Below are 21,979 nucleotides of genomic sequence, written 5' to 3'. Positions count from 1 at the left end.
TGTCCTGAACAAATTATCACAGCATTTTATTGGGCTGGGTACTCCATTCTTGACACTTCAGTCTGAAAGGTAACTTAAGAACTGTAAAGAGGTAAGGTTTCTATGCCTAGATTTTTACTTTTCATTTATGCTTTAGAATTGATTATACTAGACTTCACAAGAGGACGATTTGTGTATGCTATAGGGAAAAAAGCAGGGCCACCTAATTATTGCTATAATAAAGGAATCAATTTTTCAAACCTTACTGTATGTAATTGCTAGAATTATTGCACACTAAATAGAGTATTTTCAAGAAAAAGGCAATATTAAAAAAGGAAAGAAATTACTTTAATATATATCATTTTGGTGACCAAGCCATCAAAATCTGTGTTTTAAAACTATTTTTGATGCTGCATATATCATGGTACATCTTAAGGATGTCTGTGAAACTACATGTGCAAATATCCCTAGATAGGTATCTAAAAGTCTTCATTCAGATGGTATGTTGGTGAGCATTGAAAAGTGTGATCAGAAAATGTGTTTGCATTTCAGAGTCCTAGCAGTATTTTATTATTGTCTTTCTAGATTAATATTCTATACATTTCTCTATCTGGACTGTTCACAAATTAAGATAAATTTGCATTTAATCAATATTGCATAGTGAGGATGTGTTTCAAGAGCATAACAATTTCTCTTTAAAATTGTTTTTCCGTTTTTATGTAAAAGTTACTTTTGTTTAAATAGGCTTGCTTAGGTGGCAGTTTTTATTCCATAACACTTAACAATTTGTTAGCTTTCATGTTTTATAATTTTTCCTTAAATTACAATCTTTGCATAGCAATAGCAGTAGCACATAGACTTATATACCATTTCATAGTGCTTCACGGCACTCTCTAAGCAGTTTACAGAGTCAGCATATTGGCCCCAACAATCTGGGTTCTCATTTTACCAACCTTGGAAGGATGGAAGCCTGAGTCAACCTTTAGCCAGTAAGAATCGAACTGATGTCTGTCAGCAGAATTAGCCTGCAATACTGCATTCTAACCACTTCCCCATCATGGCCCTTCTGTTGGTTTAGCATCTATTGGCGACCATAAGGTATGTTTAATAAGTTCCAAAGCAATTCTGATTTTTTAATAATTAAATTAACTAGAGTTCAAATTGGCAACCTCAGGGCCACGATATTTTTGAATTTTCTATTTCATTAGTTCATTCAGAGTCATCTCTTCCACAGACATTGCTGTCCCTTTGGCCTTATTTAATCTTTGTGTTGCAGTAGGTGACTCTCAGATAAGAGACTTGCCCTGGGACAGGAGAGATTGTAAGGAAAGGAATCTGTCCTATTCCTTTACAGTTATCTTTCTATATCCTTCCTTTGCTGAGAATAACTTGTGCAGAATTCTTGATATCTGATCCTGTGCTGTACGATAAGGCAGACCAGAGTGATGCTACTAGTTTGATATTTTATCTTATACCATATTTAGAAATAGCTTTTACCTCAGTCATAGGGTGACCCCTGGAAGGGAGAAGCTTGAGCAATCCATGCAAAGTAAGATTCCATTGACGTTAAACAGCCCTGGCAGAATTGTTCTTAATCCATTTTAATCTTACTGTTTGATTTTAGCCTAAATAAATACACATCAATGCATCTTCCTTCTTCCGCTTAAAACTTGGAGAATTCTCCATGCTAAGTCTAGTGGAGAAAGGATGGAACTTCTCATCTCTCCATCAGTCATCTTGGTAACTTTTTCTATGACCATACCGAAAAAGTAGAGGAGAGAAAAACTGTTTCTTTTGCCAAGCCACTTGGTCAAAATTATTGTTGTGTTTTCAATCTGTTTTTAAAAGCCAGAAGCGTACATTTTTCTGTAGGCCAGAGATAAGATTTCTTGTCTTTTCCAACTATTATGCAACCCAGGCTACTTACTTTCTAGTTCATATAATTTTGTAAAAGTACTTGCATGAAAAGTACTTGTATGTAATTTACATGTGGCATATAATTTAGATTGTCCTATGATGTCAAGCTTTTTTTAGGCCACCAGAAGGAACAAGAAGCTAACATTTATGACCCATGAAATGTTATACTTATGCATGTACCTGCCTTAGATTTATTTCAGAGCCACTCATTGGATTTTTTTAAACATTTGTGGCATGGACTCATTCCATTCTGCACATAGTTAGATCCAGTTTTATTTAGCACGATGAGCACTTGTGTGACTGCAAGAGACTTAAGTCCATAATTTTGCATCGTAATCAGGTAAGCTTAGAGATTTGCTTTGTGATCTGTATGTTTTGTATATTCTCCTATTCATATTACAGTCACTCTGTAATGGACAGAAGAAATAACCCTGAGGAACAGGAGCACAGCCACAACCAAGACGACTATCATATAAAAGAAATCTGAATCTGGAATAGAAATATAAATTTGAAGTGTCATCTCAGACATGACCTATTTCTTATGAAGATAAACTGAAGAAGCAGACTTGCAAGATTCTGTTACTCAAACAAAATAAAAGTAGTATTAACTTAACATGTGTTTGTTTTCCATTTTTGGTCTATCTTGGAGGGCTCACATATCCACATTTCTTATCGGCAATTTTTGCAAGTAGAAAGAATACTATGTATGTGTTATGTATGTACACATATGTATACAAACCTCTACACACATGCTTGGGTTGTAAGAAAAGATTGATTTGTTAGACATAAAATAGATCATGACATAAAATGAATTGCTTGAGCTATTACTGGTTAAGCCGATTGTCTTTTTTTCATTTGCAAAATTCCTCCGTAGGTGCAATTCCAGAAAACATTTGAAAATTGCAAGTTTATATATGGCTGTGAAAAAGTCATTCGATATCAGCAAAAAATTATCATGCAGGATCCCAATGCGGCTTTAGTACTAAGAGTCCTTAGATGAAAGGTTGAATAAAAAGTAGTAATTATTTTATTTTGATTCAAGTCCTCTTGCTGTTTAGGGCTTATTTTCTCAGGTCATTCTTCCAGCTGTTCCCAAGACAAAAAAAACTCTGACCTTAAAAATACTACTATAAATTCAGGGACAAAGAAGTTGTCGGGAAGAAAGCAGCACCAATGCTGGCAATTTTCTGAGCAGGCTGCTCTCTCAGCTTTTCAAGATCCACTGTAAATCATCTGTTTAAAATTTACCTCAGCTTCTTTGCTTGAACAAATGTCAGCTTTTATAGTTTATATTGCCAGAGCAGGACACCCATGAGGTTAATGGGACCTAATTTTAAATATAGAACAAAATCAATGACCTGCAATTTGTAATTCTGTATTTTAAGAAAGTTATGTTTGGAAAAGATTCTCTTCAAAAATTTTTACTTAAGATGGGCATGTTTCTTAATGTATTCATCTATTAAAAAACAGATTCTAGTTTTTTAATAATGGTGCTCCTGGAAGTCTTAAGGCAGTGAATGGACATTTTAATAAGAAAAATGAGGTCTTTGGAAAATGCTTTTGACCCCAAAGATATTTAATTAAATAAAACAAAATTTTTCTTCCTTTTATTTCATTTTTTTCTTATTTGAATATTATATATCACATTAAAGAAATTGGTGGCTAGCTAATACCTATATTATCAGAGATTTGAAAACTGATTACTTTTCCATACATAAATAGGAATTTGAATGTACTTTTCCAATTTGATTATACCTTCCATTTGCTTTTTGACAGTGGCCAAGAAATTGTGTAGGCATAGCTATAATTGTTTGATTTACAAATAAATCTTAAAATGTAATTATTGGTAAAGATTATTTTTATATTTTTTGATTAAAGTGTCATGGTCTGGTCCCTATATGCACCTTACATAGTTGCATGCATGTTTATTCTAAAAGGTTTTTTTTTAATTAATAACTACAGTTCCTATCACTTTAAATTATATTCGTTGTTACAAGTAATTCAGCACCATCCCAAAAGAAATTAACAGATAGGGCTTTCATTTTTCTTCCCTTGCAGAAAACAGAAATGAAGGTTCATAGGCACACACAATTTTGCCTCATTTGTTTGCTGACATTTGTCTTCCATCAATGTCACCATTGCCATGAAGGTGAACATAGCCACAATGACTGTCAAATCTCCGAAAACCAAAGGACCGAGCCTGAACCAAGTAAGGAAGCTGAAGTTAAACAGAAATACTACATTGAAAAACTCTTTAATCGTTACGGTGAGAATGGAAAGTTGTCGTTTTGTGGCCTGGAGAAATTGATGATGAGCCTTGGCCTTGGAGAAATTAAAATAGTAGAAATAAATCATGAGGACATTGGCCACGATTATGTTTCTTACTTAGATGTACTAGATACACAAGAAGGAAAGCATTCTCATTCCCACAACCATCCTCATTCCCATGATCACCCAAGCTCAGAAAACCAGACTGCAAATGAAGGATCTGGCAAAAGGAGCCAGAAATGTGATCCAGTGAAAGAAGTTACAGAATCATCTTTGAAGCCTGATGGTACACATGCTCATGACTCTAATAATCACAGACATCACAAGCATCATCACCGCCGTCATGCGCATCGCCACATGGACCATAACAATACTCATCAGTCTCACAATGATTCCATTAACGCCAGTGATCACGGGGAACCAAGTCACGAGCCTTCCTCAGAGACCAATACTACTCAGGAACAGCCTGAAAGAAAACAACATAAGCACTCTAAGAAATGGCAGAAAAAGAAGAACAGGGAAGTTTCAAGAGTTACAGCACAAGATTTTACCCTCAATCATGACTCAAATGAGCAATATGAACATAATCATGTCAATAAACATGGCCATCTGCATGATGTATCTTTCACACATGCACGTTTTCATGAACACAATAATGATCATTCAGCTACTCATGGACATCAAGATCCAAATCCTGCCAGTGGGGATGGGTATCGGCATACCAGCAAACGAGAGGCACCTGATAAACAAATCAGCGTGGGGAAGCATGCTAATCACAAGAACCATAATGAAGATGAGCATTCTTCTGAAGAGGTCTGTATGAGCCCAAAAAGAACATGATGAATCTTTAAGAAAAAGTAGCCTTCCCCAACTTTTTGCCCATCAGAGCCAGCTGTTGTGCTGACTTATGTATGTTAGAAATTGCAATTCTATATAATTGTGTGTAACTAAGGAAGAACTAGAGAGCCAGTTTGGTGTAGGGGTGAAGGTATCAAGCTAATAACAGGGGATGGAGACCTTGGACCACCTAACTTTCTCCGTCCTAGGAAGCAGGCAAAAACACCTTGCCAAGAAAACTGCAAGGATTTGTCCAGTCAGTCTCTGAGAATTGGACACAATTGAATAAAAGGGGAAAACCTATATTAAGGGTTTATATAGCTTATACCAGTAGATAGATACTTGCTTTATAGGGCATTATTGAGCATAAATAATATTTAATAAAGAAGGGGAAATGCTTATCTACGTACCTATTTAGGTTATCCCAGGATAAATACAAGGTATTTTTATTTGTTTATAGGACCAATAGATTTTTGTACTTGATGAACTGGTTAACTTACTAATATTGTATGCTTTTTAAAACATGCAAGGCAAATATTTAATCATCCTTGGCTGGTTAAAATGAAATGTCATTTTAGTCAGCCAGTGATGAAATACTGTTTACATTACTGTTCCCAGGAAGGATTTTAATATGCATAAACATTTTCTGAATTTAGGCTTAATCTTTTAAAATTCTCCGTAGATGTAATGAATAAATTCAGTTTCCACTCCAGAAAACACAATAGATAGTTTTCTCAACATTTCATATTCCCAGCTCCTTCAATAGATGATGGTTCATGGGCTAGGTAGCAGTTCAAATTACAGAAGAGACCGTGTAATTTTATGAGACTTGAGTAACTAAGTATGCCTTTAACGGTGGGACCTGCTTAATTGTCTTCCTAATTTGTTTGCAGTGCTTAAATGTCACACAGCTGCTAAGCCATTATGGTCTTCGCCCCAGTTCTCCAATTTCTCCAAGCTTGTTTACTTATCTGTGCCCTGCGTTGCTGTATCAGATTGATAGGCGACTTTGTATTGAACATTATGAAGACCTGCATTTTGAAGACTTGAACAAAGGAAACAATGTGTCTCTTGGGAATGTGGAGAAAACAGGTGCGTCAGGTGAGGAAAAATGTAGACTGAACAATTTGTGGGTTTTCAGATTAGTTAATGTAATTTCATTGGATGTAAATAGCCACACAAAATCTCCTTTAACTTGATCAGGCCAGTTCAAGTAATAGAAGCAAAGCAGCCTACTTTGTGAGTTGTTTGGAAGATCCACTTGAGTTCCTAGAGTCATCATTCTTCATATATTGTATCCACTGGTTGAACCCCATTTTCTTGCTTGTATTGATATTAAAGGCAACTGGGCAATATTAATTCTCTTTTTTTTTTTAAAGACTTCCAGTTACTGTGCTATAACATGAGCAGTCCAAATTGTGGTTGATCCTAGAACACTCATTGTTGCCTATTTGCAGAATTATTCAGAGTATTCCCTATTATAAATGAATACAATTATAATACAACCTTTTGTACAGAACCATACCGCAAAACCTGAGGCTTTATTTATTAACTTCTGGCTAAAATGCAGACATGAAATTCCTGTATTTAAATGTCTGCCTAAGACAGCCGCTTGGGAATGGCCTGTGGCTTTGTTATACATATAAGATTTCCTCCATGCAAATGCATGTTTGTTTTGTTTTGTATGGACCTGGTAAAAATCATTTCCGATGAACCCTTGTAGCACACACTCTACTGAAGAATTAAAGAGTTATTTTGTGAGTATCTCCTTTTAGTTGAGATAAAAACAGGCAGATATTTTGGTTGAGGCTGAAGACTCTATTCTCCATTTTATATTACTTTTAAAAAACATTCTAACTGAAAACATTTAATTGGAAATCTGGGATGCTGCAAAGTGAAACTTCATCTTTGTACTTTATTTTTGTGTCCAATAATGCTTTGAGCCCAGTTTTGTATCCCAGAGGCATTCTTAAAAGATAATTGATCAGGAGTTGCAATCAAATGTTATATTCAAAACTCTGTTGAACTGATCCAGGAAAGAAAGGAAGATAGAAATAAGCAGCGTTGAGGATGAATGTCCTGGGAGATTAGATGGGATGGCAGAGTACAGCCTCTACTTTCATTTAAGGGCCTGGTTTCTGATTTGCCACATATATGTCATGTTCTCGGCATTGCAGATATGCCCACTGGCCCGAAATGTTTGAAGCTTTATGTGCTACAAGGGCAATTATTCTTAAGAAAATTTTAAAAATGGGCAAGGTGTTGGTTGCAGCTATGCTGTTTAGTAGAAAGCTCTCTCCTTAAAGATAATCCAATTATTTCAACCCTATGGAATAAGGAAGAGGTTCAAAGAAGTGGTGATTCCATCTACTCAGTTATGGCCATTGAAACTTGGCCATAGAAGGCAAGGACAAAGTTGTAAAAATTGCAGTTTGGCCTGTCCATTTTATACTGAAAAGGACATGAACCACCGAAAAGGACATGAACCCAAAAGGACATCTTTTGGCACCCCAGGAAGATGTAAAATTAATCTGGGAAAGACCACAGATACGGGAGGCACCATTTATATGCAGTGGATGTTTGAAATATGACAGATAAGTTGCTTGATAATGGGGAAGTTAAAACACTTTTTGCTTTTTTAAAGAGGCATTTTATTTGTGGACCTTTCTCTGCATAGATATTCATAGATTCCCATGAAACTGTCAAATGATGAATAATAACGTTTGTTTTAAAGCTGGCACAAATAATGCAGTTATAGAAAAAGCTTGGAACAGATTGCCCTTCCTTTGAAAGTAACAGTTGTTAATAATGAGTGTTGATTAGTTTTGCAGATGTTTATTAGCATTCTCTGAAATAAAACTCCAAATGAGTATGCGTGGATATATATTAATTATTGTCAAAAATGATCTGGTAATTATTTTTAATGACTGGAAACATCATTAAGAAAATGTAACATGTTGTATATGAATCTCTTGTAGTGATGCATCATTTCCTCTCTTACTAACTTTATTCAAGGATTCATAACACTAAATAATCTTTACACTGTATTTGTTAGCAAATAATTCTTTTCTCTGGGTAGTCTTCTTTTAGTCATTTGACCCTAGTTTAATTGCCAGTAGAGTTTATGGAAAAGTTGCTAGGCATTTTCTGTCAATTAAAATGTTGACAGTGACTTCGTGTATGCTTAAAAAAAAGCCAAAACCTATTAGCTTGTATATGTCTTTAAACCAAGCTAATTAGAAAGTTTCCATTGATAACTACTTCTTTTTTGAAAGAAGCATTTTTCTAACTAGATAATGAACTGATGAATAAATAATCTCAAAGACCTGCAACACCATAAGATACCTAATTTGCGGGGAGAGGGAACCAGAGGCAGTTTATTTAAAGGTAGTGTTTCTGAGCACAAATCAAATTATCTTCAGTTTATTCAAGTGGCACTTGTCCATTCTAATCAAGAAGCTGTCTGGTTTCTTCTGGACATAAAAAATTATCTTTGATACAAAGACTTCTCCAGTTTCCTAATTATTGTTTTAAAAATTGTTCTGATCTGCAAGTTTAAAAACAAGATTACAAGGCCCTGGTCATCTGATGCCCTTGAAGCAGATTGACCTTTCAGATCCATAATTTCCTGCCAGGATGACCATTTGGTCTTACTGTTGGGGAATGATGGCAGCTGTCAGTCAACACATCTGAAAGGCTTCAAGTTGGAAAATCTGCACTAATGTAGCGCTTCAGTATCCCTTCTGTTCTCATTTGCAGAGGTGTCGCATCAGTTTTTCCTGATACTAATTTTTTTTTTACCCTTCATTCATGTTTCTGCTTCATCTTTAGCCTCTTTCCATCGGTCCCTGTATTTATATCTTCTTTCGCCATCCTCCCCTCTCTTTTTATTCCATCATTCTTTTGCAAACAGTTTGTTTTTCCTAATATATATCTTGGGAAAATAAATATAAACTTGCTAGATATAAATAGATTTGATTCAAAAGGTCCTTTATAAGGCTGTATTTACGTTCTACACTTTGTGTTTTTGTTACTTTTGAACAAAAACTGCAGAATTGGCCTTGGGGGATTTAGTTAAATCGAGATGCTGTACTTTATGAACTTGTAACTGAATCCTTAGAAGACCAGGGCCAGTGTTTCCCCAGGTTTTCTAGGAGAAAAAGGCCAGAGCAGCAGGAAATAGAACGTTACACCTCAGACATATTAAGTATGTTCCTCTCTCCCACTGTTCAACTTTCTTTTTTCAGCACAAGAAAGCAATTTTGAAGTCAATCAAACAAAAGCGACTGGGTGACTTTAGGCCAATCACTTTCTCTCCCTCCAACCCACCTCACAGGATTGTTGTTATGAGGAAAATAAGAGGAAGAATTAGATCTGTTCACCGCCTTGAGTTACTTATAAAGTAATACAGGCCAGATTTCAAAAAATAAAATAATTAAACAAACTGGTGCCTAAACTTAGACTTGAATCAAATGGCATTGGCTAAGTCAAGCCTTTTTCTTTTATTTATTTTCGATAACATGTAGAGTCAAATGTATTTATTCATTCTCGAAAGTGAGTGGAAGAACACTGAAGCATGTAATATTTGGCAGAAACCCAATATGATCCATACCTGCTTCATAAATCTGGGAGATCTGTCTTCGACTCGCCCTTTCCTTTCCTTTCCTTTCCTTTCCTTTCCTTTCCTTTCACCAACAACAATGCTTATATTGCATTCTATTTTGACAATTGTATTCTATTTTGATGAATTTCATGCATGTATTTACACTTTTTCTGGAGAGAGCTAACATGTAAAGAAAAGATATTCAGCAGAGCAACAGTGTTGCATTGTTATTAGTGCAAGAGGCATATTTGATAAATAGGAGAATTTCATACATTTGACAGCACAAATTGTGCTACACTAAAAGGCATCTTGTATGTGTCTTTGCTTGAAAATTCCAATACAGTACTAGAAACCCCGAAGTCCTTAGGAGGTGGTCAGTAAGTGAAAACAGTGAAAAATAACATAAATTCACTAGTCAGTGATTTGGGTTGTTGTGTTAGCTTTTCAGTATTGAAATGTACTCTGATGAACCCATTTAGATGAAAGATAATTTATTCAGTATTATAATAAAATTTAATCTAACGGACTATACATTTCTAAAAAATCTGTCACATAGCCTGTATTCATTAGAAAAGTACATAAGTCATAATAAGTCATAAAAATTGTTTGTATTTTATTCAAACATACAATAAAATAGTTAAATTTTAGCTGAGCAGGTTTCCTTTGAATAATGTTTTCTTTTGATATTTGGTTTATAATTTATTGATTTTTTTGTGATTTTTCTAATTCACATTTTTCCTTCCTTTCACAGCCTGGATCTGTGGCATCATTTCTATCACAGTTATTAGCTTGTTGTCTTTGCTAGGCGTGATTTTGATTCCTATAATCAATCAGGGATGCTTCAAATTTCTCCTCACCTTCCTGGTTGCTCTTGCTGTAGGAACCATGAGCGGAGATGCACTACTTCATCTGCTACCACATGTACGTTCAGTCTCATTCTAGGGCTTATGCCTTCGTTTACTTGTGAAACATTTGTTTTCAAGCAGAGATGGGTAGATAGACTAAAAATAATGCTTTTAAGTAGAGATCGGGTTTTGTGTATCTCACTTCTTTTTGAAAAGTTAGAAAGATGTGAACAAAAAGCCTGCGTACCATAGCAGTTATATCTATTCTACAAATAAAGGATATAGGCCAGTCAGCAAGAACCAATTGTGAGCCTCCTACGTTTGGAAAAAGTTAGGCATGGTTGAACTAATAAGCAGTTGAATTAATAATTCTTGTCTTGCTGTCTCAAAATCTACAAGTGAAATCTGTTAATAAATAAATCCTTAAAGCTTCGCAATAGAGAGTACACTTGTAGCATTACAAAATCATTTATCCAAGATATTATTTGGAATAGGCATATATACCCCAAAACTATTTTGTATTTGCTTATGAGCTCATTTCGAACTGTCAGGGAGCATCTAACTTACCATTGCTGAGAACAGGAATATTAGACCAATTTGATCTTTGTCATGCTTGCTTTTAAGATAAGAATGATAATGAACTTGGTATCACTGTTTTGTAGCTGAGAAATGCATCATTCCACATCATTTGGATTTGGCTTTCCGCTGGGAAATGTTTTGTGCGTAACATCATCTTTTTCCGTTCATTAGTCCCAAGGAGCCCACAATCACAGCCACCACGATGGCCAGGGGCACGAGCACCAGCATGAGCACCAGCATCTGCATGGCCATTCCCACGACCATGGAGGATTGAACTTCCTAGAAGAGTATGATGCTGTACTGAAAGGACTTGTGGCCCTTGGAGGGATTTACCTTTTGTTCATTATTGAACACTGCATACGAATGTACAAACACTATAAGAAACAAAGGGTATGTTTTGACAAATCCAGTTTTCTAAGATATAATAAGATTGCACAGTAAAGAAAATGGATAGGAAGGAATAGGTATATAATTTCAGCTAGTCAGTTAGCTCTTATTGCAGTCATCCGACAGGAACCCCGTTAAATTTATTTCTGTATTAAATCTCCATCTCTCAAGTTTGCTTGGTCCTCAAAAGTGGATAATAATATTTATTTATTTATTTATTTATTTTATTTATTTTTATATGCCGCCCTTCTCCGGAGACTCGGGGCGGTTTACAATGTGTTAAGTAATAGCCTTCATACTTTTGTATATTTTATACAAAGTCAGTTTATTGCCCCCACAAACCGGGTCCTCATTTTACCCACCTTAGAAAGGATGGAAGGCTGAGTCGACCTTGAGCCTGGTGAGAATTGAACTCGCAGTAATTGCAGGCAGCTGGATGTTAAATGCTGCCTTAGTAGGAGGCATTAGCCTCCTACGCCACTCAGGCTCCTAAGAGTTGGATATTGGAGAGTTGGGCAGAGATCTGGACTCAAACACTGGACTCTGATTCAGAATACAGGTACTCCTTGTTTAGTTACTGCCTCGTTTATTGACCATTCAGTTACAACAATGATGAAAAAGTAATCTTGTGATCAGTCTTCCCATTGCGGGTCTGTAAAAGCAAAGAAAAAGTGAAGTAAGATCATAAATACAGTCCTGGTTTAATTTAGTGAGCATGTTGCTTAACAACCAAGCTGCTGATCCCAATTCTGGTCACTAAAGAAGAACAACCTTGTGATATTTCTTGAGAGCTGTTAAGGCAGCCATGTTTTTTTCTGGCCTTACACATGTAATCTTCAAAGTTACATGACATGAACGAAGGGGATTTACAGTGGATTATTGCAGTGTCCCCATCGTCCCATGATGATGATCTCGGCACTTGACAGTTGGCCTGCAGTGATGACATCACAGCACCCTGCAATCACATAGTCACCAACTGAGACTTTTATTGCCAGTTTTCATTGCCGTGGTGCAGTAGTTAGAATGCAGTATTGCAGGCTGACTGCCAGCAGTTCGATCCTGACCAGCTCAAGGTTGACTCAGCCTTCCATCCTTCCAAGGTCAGTAAAATGAGGACCCAGGTTGTTGGGGGCAATATGCTGACTCTGTAAACCACATAGAGAGGCCTATAAAGCACTATGAACTGGTATATAAGTCTAAGTGCTATTGCCATTTCAACAAGCAAAGTCAATGGAGAAGTGAACAGGCAGTCTTTATGTGACTGCAGGACATTGACTGTGTAGGTTTCGCCTAACAATGGCAACTGGGACTTCATAAATTGGTGTAATCATGTGATGTTGCTCCCAGCAATGGAGTTGGTGGTCCCAGTTCCCACTGTTAAACAAGGACTTCCTGTATATAATTGCCCTCTGGAACTGCATGATTTTGGAAAATGGCTTAAGATACATGTGGCCTAAGATGCTCTTTCTTTTGACAGCTTAACTGCAAACTGAGCAATCTTTACTATGTGACCACATTTTACTGTCCCTGATGGATCTGAAATGTTTGGAATCTGTGTGCAAAACTTACTGCAGCTCCCCAAATTATTTTGCCTGGGAGCCTAGAGAAGAAAAGACCCAGATATCAAGAGTATGTATGTATGCAATACATACATACATACATACATACATACATACATACATACATATATGCACATGCCACCATGTTGTACGTTAAGAACAGAACTAATTCTTCTCTAGTTAAGGGTGTGAATGTGTATCCTTTGCAGAAAAGTTTTGCACTATTTGGGAAGAGTCACAGTGAAAAGATATTGCATAGATTAATGACATAGATTTGAACAAAATAATAGAATACGGAAAGTGGAATTGACAAGTGGCACAGCAACATTCTTAATGAGACTTTTCTGTTGAAAAGAGATGGATTCATGTTTCTGCTAATTGCCTAAAATTAGCTTCAACAAGGTTCTAAAGCTGAGCAATTTCAGGCTCTTTAGTGGAATGTGTTCCTTTGTATTATTCCAGGAAGTTGTTCTAATGGGTCCTTTCCCTTTGCCTTCAAGGTTAAAAATCACTAAGACTTGAGTCTTTTTCTCTCTTTCAGACAAAACAGAAATGGTGTAAGAAGAAACAAAAGGTTGATGAATCGCCCATTGGAAGGAAACTTTCAGATCATAAGCTAAACAGGCCTGATGCTGACTGGCTTCAACTCAAGCCACTAGCAGGTATCTCATTTATGACCAGGCTGCCACTATCACTGCAGCTTTTGTGCAAACTCCGTATCTTACCTCAATTGCCAATATGGATTTAGCAGATTAGTTAACTCTTCTGCATTAATGAATAATATTTATATCTGCTGCCCTTTAATAAAGCAAAGGTAATCAACAAATGTTAACACGTTCCCCAATCCATTCAAATTTAAATCTCTATATATTTTTATTATGTATGTGTGTAACATATACATAATGCGTATGTATTATATAATACTGTATATTATTGGAGCAGATACTGCTTTGGAGAATATTTTTTGAATGCTGCCCAAGTAATATTTGGAAGATACTGCTTTGACAAAATTCTTGATTAATTTCTCCCCAAATGTATGGATTTTTGCAATTCTAAAAAAAATGGGGCTTATTATGAACTGCCTTATAAATTTTGGCTTCTCGTTCACATACAAATTAGGAAGGGGTGTTTTTTTTGGGTGTATGTGATACATCATTGTCAAATTATTGAATCCTAGTTAATAGTTAGCTAGAAGCCAAAATAGAAAACTATGCTTTTTGCAAACTATGATTTAGAGTTAAAACAAGTGACATGGTGTGTTAATATATTTGCATGCAGGACCATTTTGATTGATGTCCCCTTATTTGTGTCTTCTGAGATTAGGATTTGTTTAGGAACTTGAACTATAGTTTCACCTTGTCCCTTGGTTCCTAAACCACCACTTTGGTGATGTCAGAATGTGCTCTATTAGGAGCAGAGTTGGGTCTGTTTATACATAAAAGCCTCTGTATGTAGCTCCATAGCCATATAAAAATGAACAGTAATACAACCATAGAAGACTTAAGAATTATTTTAGCATTGTCTATCCAGGATGTCTATGGCTGTCCAAGTTCTGGGTGTATTTTTTTTCCCCCTACCCCGCTTTCAGATATAAACAACTGAATTTGGAGTAGTTCCTTGAAAGTATGTGCTCAATATCTTTCCCAAGTTCACAGTAATACGAGCATCCATAATTAGAATGCCAATTACAAAAAAACAAAAGAAAGAAAACAACCACCTCAACATATACAGCATCACACAGACATAGGCTTTTTATCTGCCCTGCTATATGAACAAATGTTCTTATGTATTCTCATGTACACATCTTTATATATATTCAAACACCTTAAATATATTTTAGCATGTTCTACTTAACGTTCATTAAGTTTTTTGTTTCCATCTCTTCTATTTCACATAAAAACGCCTCTTTTTCCCCTCTCCTAACCCACATTTATTGCCAATACTAGACCAGCGTTGCCTAACCTTTGTGGCTTGGCGGCCCAGCTGAGGGGGGAGAGGGAACTGGGCTGCATGAGTGGCAGGCATGTGTGTGCATGGACCTGCTGCTTGTGTGGGTGGAGCTGCGCATGTGTGTGCTAACCCACCTCTTGCACTGCCCGGTTCCAAATAGGCCAAGACATGATAGTGGGCCACGGCCTGAGGATTGGGGATTCCTGTACTAGATAATAGCTGGAGTGAGTAATGCAAAGTGTTTGTAACTGGGTTAAACAATATTCTATGTTGTAATCAAGATTGGCAACGTGACTTTCAAATATAAGGCTGTGTTGCTCCCAAAATATCTCCATTTAGCATTCCTGGGAATGATTAATTTAGAAAATTGATAGCACTGCTATCCTAATTAATACATCCTATTCATCCCTTGCTAACTTACATATTTCTTGGGTTCATCCCCTTCAGGAGCAGATGATTCCGTACTGTCCGATGATCGACTTAATGAAACTGAATTAACAGATCTGGATGGCCACCTTGACTCTCTGCCAAAGGCCTTCCTGTCTGCTACCGAGGAGGAAAATCGGATGCTCCACTCCCATAATGACATCTCTCATAATGCCCAGAGCAACAATCTCTCAGATGCAGAATATGGGAGCCATCGTCGAGATGTTAAAATAATAGTGAGGAAGCACAACCATCTCTGGCCACATAAACATTCCCATCACTCTCATGGACACTGCCATTCAGGCACAGACTTAAAAGACACCGGAATAGCTAATATTGCCTGGATGGTAATAATGGGAGATGGGATCCACAATTTTAGTGACGGCTTGGCCATTGGTAAGCAAAGTAAAAGGTTTGGAGATGGGATGGGATAGTTTGGGGTGCTCTTTGCAACAAATAAACTTGAGGTGAGGGGGAGGGAAATGGGATAGTGTGTGTCTGATTTAGGGGAAAAAAAGCAAGAGAGATTCATCAGGGGAAGTAGTGGTGCTAAATAAATCCTTTTCTCTAATTCACGGGTCTCCAATCTTGGGAACTTTAAGACTTGTGGACTTCAATTCCCAGAATTCGCCAACCAGCATGGGAGTTCTGGGAGTTGAAGTCCACAAGTCTTAAAAGTTCCCAAGATTGGAGACCTCTGCTTTAATTGCTCCTGGCAGATTATGCAGCACCTCAGTAGCAAAAGGCCTGCTCTTCACTTTCCTCAGTCCTTTTCAAAGTATCAAAGGCCTCCTTTCTTTGTAGCCACAAATTACTTGCTGATCTATATGGGGAAGGGGAAGGAATGCAATTATGTTAAGAAATGCCATTTTCTCTTTGTGAGTTCTTGATTATAGATCCCTGGGTATAGCTTTAGAAGTTTTCATGCGGTAGCTGCTTCACTCCAAAAGGGGCTCATATTTGCATTCTGCAAAGTTATCTTCCTGCTTGGGAAGTGGGGGTGGGGAGCAGGGCAGGGCAATATGCCCAACTTGAGATCTGCTGGTTGAGAAGGAGGACAAATCTGACTCGTATGTCAATATGTGGTATTATCCAAAACCTGAAGCAAAGTTTTCGAGGTTCAGTTTTCTTGAACTGGAGCGGGTCTTTGATTCTTGATTCAATGATTCTTTGGAGCCTTGTAGTTCCAAACAAATGATTTTTCCCCATTTTATACTCACCTCTGGTACATGACCAGGCAGGTCTCCTATTGATGATATTCCAGATCTACTATAAAAAGTAGTCCTTTCTCAAATTCCAGAGCAACTCTTTTTTTCCTAGCATATAGATCCATGAACTATTTCAATAATTTGAAGTGAAAGCATGAGTATTTGAGCCATTACTTCGGTTGTTAACCTGACAATCTCTCAGCCAAAAATGCTACCTTTATCATCACTGATGTTTTGTTTAAAAATAGCCTTGTCAAGATAACCAATTAAAAACGTCATTTTGTTTAGTCTTCTACCCTCACCTCTCTCCTCTCCAGGAGCTGCTTTCAGTGCTGGCTTAACTGGAGGAATCAGCACATCCATAGCAGTGTTTTGCCATGAACTTCCTCATGAATTGGGTAATCAGCTATTGTGATGTCAGCTGTGCTTTTATTCTTCGGTCTGTGAATCAAAAATGCCTTATTAATGGATGTGATTATTTATATAGCTCGTGATACCCTGAATTTATTTGGTTTTAGCCATAGAGCTAGCGCAGCTGCATTCTTAGGCTAGGCCTTGCTCGTTTCAGATTCAGCTGAGGAACAATGAAAATAAAAATCATAATTTAGATTGACACCAGTAGAAATGAAAACTGCCATGTATACCAAGGTGCTGCGCACTTGTATACACTGAGGTAATTCAGAAAGGTGTGGAAAATAAAATAAAATAAAATACATAAGCGATCACAATAACAAAGCTGTTAAATCATCAGATTTTTTTTTTAATTTGATTTATATGCCGCCCTTCTCCGGAGACTCAGGGCAGCTTACAATGCGTTAAGCAATAGCCTTCATACTTTTGTATATTTATACAAAGTCAGCTTATTGTCCCCACAAACTGGGTCCTCATTTAACCTACCATAGAAAGGATGGAAGGCTGAGTCAACCTTGAGCCTGGGGAGATTTGAACTTACAGTAATTGCAGACAGCTGGTGTTAATCACAATGCTTTTAGTCTGCTGAGCCACCAGATGTAGCTGCAAGGATCTCTGGATGACCTTGTGGCATTCTTCCCCACATTGGCACCTGCTGCCACCCACTTGAAGCCAAGCAGCATTGCTGGAGATAAAAGGAAGGCTGAACAAACTTTACTGGAGGGAGGTCCCAGGTTTCTGTGGTTGATAGGCTTGACAGCTGCTTCCACAGGCTCTGGGAGGCTTTGCTGAATATGTAGTTCATATGTAGAAGTTGGTGGGCTGCTATGTGCGCTGGGCTTGGGTGATATTTTTGATCAATTGAAATTGAGAAAGGTCTCCCTGCTAAGTGGCCTGAATGTAGGAATGGATACTGCAGCACTTCAGGGAGACTGCACAATCTGTCCAAATCTTGCATTGTATAGATACAATATCCTGTCCACAGCTCGTGCATATCTTTGTTCAGTTGAGATGTATTGTCGTCGTCCTCTCTCGTAGTGTAAACTAAATTTCTAGTGTTTTAGCTTCAAAGTGCCTTCGCTGCAGGGGAAGAAGGTGTTTTTTTGCCCCCGTGTGCTTCACTGTCTCAGGGATAATGCTGTGTTTTGTTGTCTAGCACTTTTCACACTTTCTTTTCTCCCCTGTCCCAAATCCAGTCACAGTCAGAGAGCATTTTGTTCAATTCTCTTCAGTTCCAGAATATCAGGAAAGGATCAGCTGATCGTGTTTACAGCCTTAAGGGATGTCAGCTGCCTCTCTCCCTATGCATCCCTGCTTTGATTTTCAGACTCTTTATTTCTAAAGTTTATCCTGCAGCAAACTATGCTTTTACAATCATAGTTTTTTTTAGGGGCAACGGCAGCTGAATTGCTAGCCAGTCCTTTGTCATTCTTGCTTTGTTGGGACAAAAGCAGCCAGATTAACAGTACACGTAGTCCTAGATTTACGACTGCAATTGAGCCCAAATTTTATGTTGTTAAGTAAGACATTTGTTAAGTGAGCTTTGCCCCATTTTACGACCTTTCTTGCTACATCTGTTAAATGAATCACTGCAGTTGTTAAGTTAGTAACCCGATTGTTAAATGAACCTGGCTTCCCCATTGACTTTGCTTGTCAGAAGATCACAAAAGGTGATCACATGACCCTGGGACACTGCAACCATCATAAGTATAAACCAATTGCCAAGCATCTTGACTTTTGATCGCATGACCATAGGGATGCTGCAATGGTTGTAAGTGTGAAAAATTGTCATAAGTCACTTTTTTCAGTGCCGTTGTAACTTTGAACGGTCACTAAATGAACTGTTGTAAGTCGAGGACTACCTGTAACAGATGGCAGGCACTCTGATATAGAGATATAAAGAAATAACATGGCTAGACTACTACTGAATGGTTAAACTTTTGGAGGCAACTTAAAGGTTGCATGCTCCTCTCTCCCTTCTGCAGCATGAATCTTCCTTGTCATGCCTATTCCCCCTAGACAACAGCCCCAGAAGTTAACCACCAGAAGTTCTACTTAGCCAAGAAATGAATCAGAAAGCTATCACGTTACGTTTCTTGTCATGTGGTTGTTGTAGCCATCAGTACAAATATAGTTTTTCAAAATGAAATGCTAATTCTTAAAGAATTGTTCCTCAAACCATGTTGATCATAGAACCCAGGGGTTGCATGGACATATACTGTATATATTCAGGGATCTTTTGAGTAAGAAAGAATGTCCCTGATTAGACTGGATAAGCCATTGCTGCACTCGTGATTGTACTATTGCTTTTGCTTTTCCACTAGGTGACTTTGCTGTACTTCTGAAGGCGGGCATGACTGTGAAGCAGGCCATTGTTTACAACCTCCTCTCTGCGATGATGGCTTATGTGGGAATGCTAATAGGAACAGCTGTGGGACAATACGCGAATAATATCACTCTTTGGATCTTTGCAGTCACTGCTGGCATGTTCCTCTACGTGGCCCTTGTGGACATGGTAAGATCTGCAATATATACGTAGTGTTGTGTGCCTGTGGCCTTTGGGGTAGGGCAGTGTTTGGAGCCTGGCTGGTTTCCCAGGCTGAGGAAGATTCCTTTGGAGCCTGCATCTCTGCTAATACCAAGAAGACCCAGGCCATATAGGAAGTCAGCGAGGGAGTAGTAGAAAGAGCCAGAATGGGAATAGCTTGCCCACACTAGGACGGATCAGGGATGACCTTGAATTCCTAGCACAGAAAAGCAGATATGATGAGTTGAAGAAAGATTTGATGGAATGACTTATAATTAGAAGATGGCAGTTGAAGTCTACCATTTGTCCAAAGGGAACAGTAGCAATAACGAGGGAGGGAGGAGTAGCTGAACTATATGCTAAGAATAATAGCCTTATTTGCAAATAAACTTGGATAATGGTTATAGTTTGCTAACCGGAGTTCCTTTTGGTGGATGGGTGGCAGTTTAATTAATTAATACAGAGCATCTGGGGTTGAAATAAACAGAGAAACTAATAAAAACAATCCTGTGGTTGTAATACTGTAATTCTTGATTATACAGGAAAGTGAAAAAAGTTTGGGTAAATAGCTTGGGCTTCCAGAAATCAGATTTTAAGTCACAGCAGTGATGCACAGAATTCTGTGGGAGGATAAGTTCATGGGAAAAGCAGCCTGACCTGGTGAAACTGTCCCAGCCCTCTGTCAGTGCAGATCCATCATTTCAAAGCAGAACGTCCTTGTCAGGTTTCTGAATTGAAGATGGAGAGTCCCTGATTTAAAAGGGTTATTCAGACCTTTCCTTCCTTTCAGCTTCCAGAGATGCTTCATGGGGATGGAGACAACGAAGAGCACGGTTACTGTCCGGTGGGCCAGTTCGTCCTCCAGAACTTGGGGCTTGTCCTAGGTTTTGCCATCATGCTCGTGATTGCCCTTTTTGAAGACAAAATAGTGTTGGACATTCAGTTTTGAAAATTTCCAGTACTCAACTGTGACTGCAGTCATGCTACTGTAAGACTTTTTTTAGTCTGCCCTGCGGTACTGTATGCACATCAGTTCCCAGACAAAGCAGTGACACACACTGATTTATCAGTAACTGTATTTTGGTATCTGTTTAAACAGGCTCTGCTTCTTTCCAGCTCAAGGGAAGGAAGAGACAAACAAAAGACGATTGATTTGGTCCAGTATTTTCTTTTTTTTTTCTTTTTTTTTTAAATCAAGTTGTGTTGGAAGCAGAGCATGTAAACATGATGCATGAGATGCTGTTGCAAACATATCGTTTCTATTTGGCTCTGGCCACGTGCAGCAGAAATCACACCCTGCTGACAAAGCCTTTTGTGTTGTATTCGAGCAAATGGTGAAAGGCACCCCTATATATCCACAGAGCTCACGCACCAAGCTAGGTCATTGCCCGGGCTCCTTGTCCCAGCCTGTAACACACACAGGCTCGCAACTGAAATTAGTTGGCAGTGCAGAACTAGAACCATTCTGGGAGGGGTTACCTTTTTAATGTTTTTTTTTTAAACAAAGCAAGAAAGGATGAATTGTTTCTAGCATGTTATTATTGGATTGCATTTGCTCCCAGCCCTGTTGCCTGCTCGGTCAGCTCTTTTGCACTTCGCTGAATGGTATGACCAAAGTAAAACCGGGTTGTTTTTCTGGTTCAGCCACTGAATTGAACTTCCTTCCCCCTTTTCTCGGTCCTGGATTGAACTTTCCTCCCCCTTTCCTCCCTCCTTGCCAATCAGCTGTTTAATACAGGGTTTCAAGCATGTGTTCTTGTCTGCAGCCACTATTATGCAGCTCTGCAGTTACTGGCTCCTTTGCAAATTTTTGAGCCCCTTCGTTATTATGGTGGTATTGTACTCTTTTGAAGCCCGAGGAAAAGCAGGCTGCAGATCTCTGAATCAAGCCTGTGTACCTTGGGAAAGTGTGGGGTTGGAAAGCATTAGCTATTTCATGCTAGCTTGTGGGAGATAGATTAGCAAAATGCCGGATAGCTAAATATTGCTTGTGGACTTCCTCCAATCCCCCGGCTGCAGTTGTGGAGTAGATAGCAGTGCCGTTTTTGAGCAGTTCATACTTCCTTCTCTGTTACTAAGGGAGGTCCTGCCTCAGGTTTCTTTGACAGCAGCCCTTTTTCATGTTCGTTTGACATGAATCTTGAAAACAGTTTTGAATGTGTGAATTCAGTGCCATGCCATCTACATTTGGAGCATCTGCAGCCACTTGACATTGGGAATTTTCTCCCCAAGGCCCCCTTTCGAAGATTGCTTTCATTGTTTTGAACTTTCTTTTATTCTGCTGGGCTTTGATCCCTGTCTTTGTTGCAGTTGGGTTCCTTCTGCAGTGTAGAAGACCCGAGGTCTCCTCCCAGAAGCCAAGCAGGTGACTTCCTATCTTGGCAGTGCTTCCTCTCCAGCAAGGGGACCTGCTGCCTCCTTGATGACTCCCCCCATCGGTGCATGGGTTCCTAGAAACCTATGCCAGGGAGGTGTGCTGCAGG

The 21,979-nt window shown here is 38.2% G+C and overlaps 1 protein-coding gene across 1 annotated transcript; it reads left to right on the top strand.

Moving 5' to 3' along the window:
- The first annotated feature begins 2,165 nt into the window (after nucleotides 1-2,165).
- SLC39A10 (solute carrier family 39 member 10) lies at nucleotides 2,166-20,633 on the top strand. The gene is made up of 10 exons (XM_070956834.1): nucleotides 2,166-2,236; nucleotides 3,955-4,977; nucleotides 5,895-6,102; nucleotides 10,356-10,534; nucleotides 11,239-11,418; nucleotides 13,516-13,636; nucleotides 15,372-15,746; nucleotides 16,876-16,956; nucleotides 19,294-19,484; nucleotides 20,287-20,633. The coding sequence occupies exons 2-10, from the start codon at nucleotides 3,964-3,966 to the stop codon at nucleotides 20,443-20,445; spliced, it is 2,508 nt and encodes an 835-aa protein (XP_070812935.1). The 5' UTR covers nucleotides 2,166-2,236; nucleotides 3,955-3,963; the 3' UTR covers nucleotides 20,446-20,633.
- The last annotated feature ends 1,346 nt before the right edge of the window (nucleotides 20,634-21,979 follow it).

The sequence above is a fragment of the Pituophis catenifer genome, unplaced genomic scaffold (genome assembly GCF_029215685.1).
Source record: "Pituophis catenifer annectens isolate HBS135680 unplaced genomic scaffold, rPitCat1.0.hap2 SCAF_1, whole genome shotgun sequence".
In the NCBI taxonomy this organism is placed as follows: Eukaryota; Metazoa; Chordata; class Lepidosauria; order Squamata; family Colubridae; genus Pituophis; species Pituophis catenifer.
This window is presented reverse-complemented; position numbering and strand designations above follow the sequence as displayed.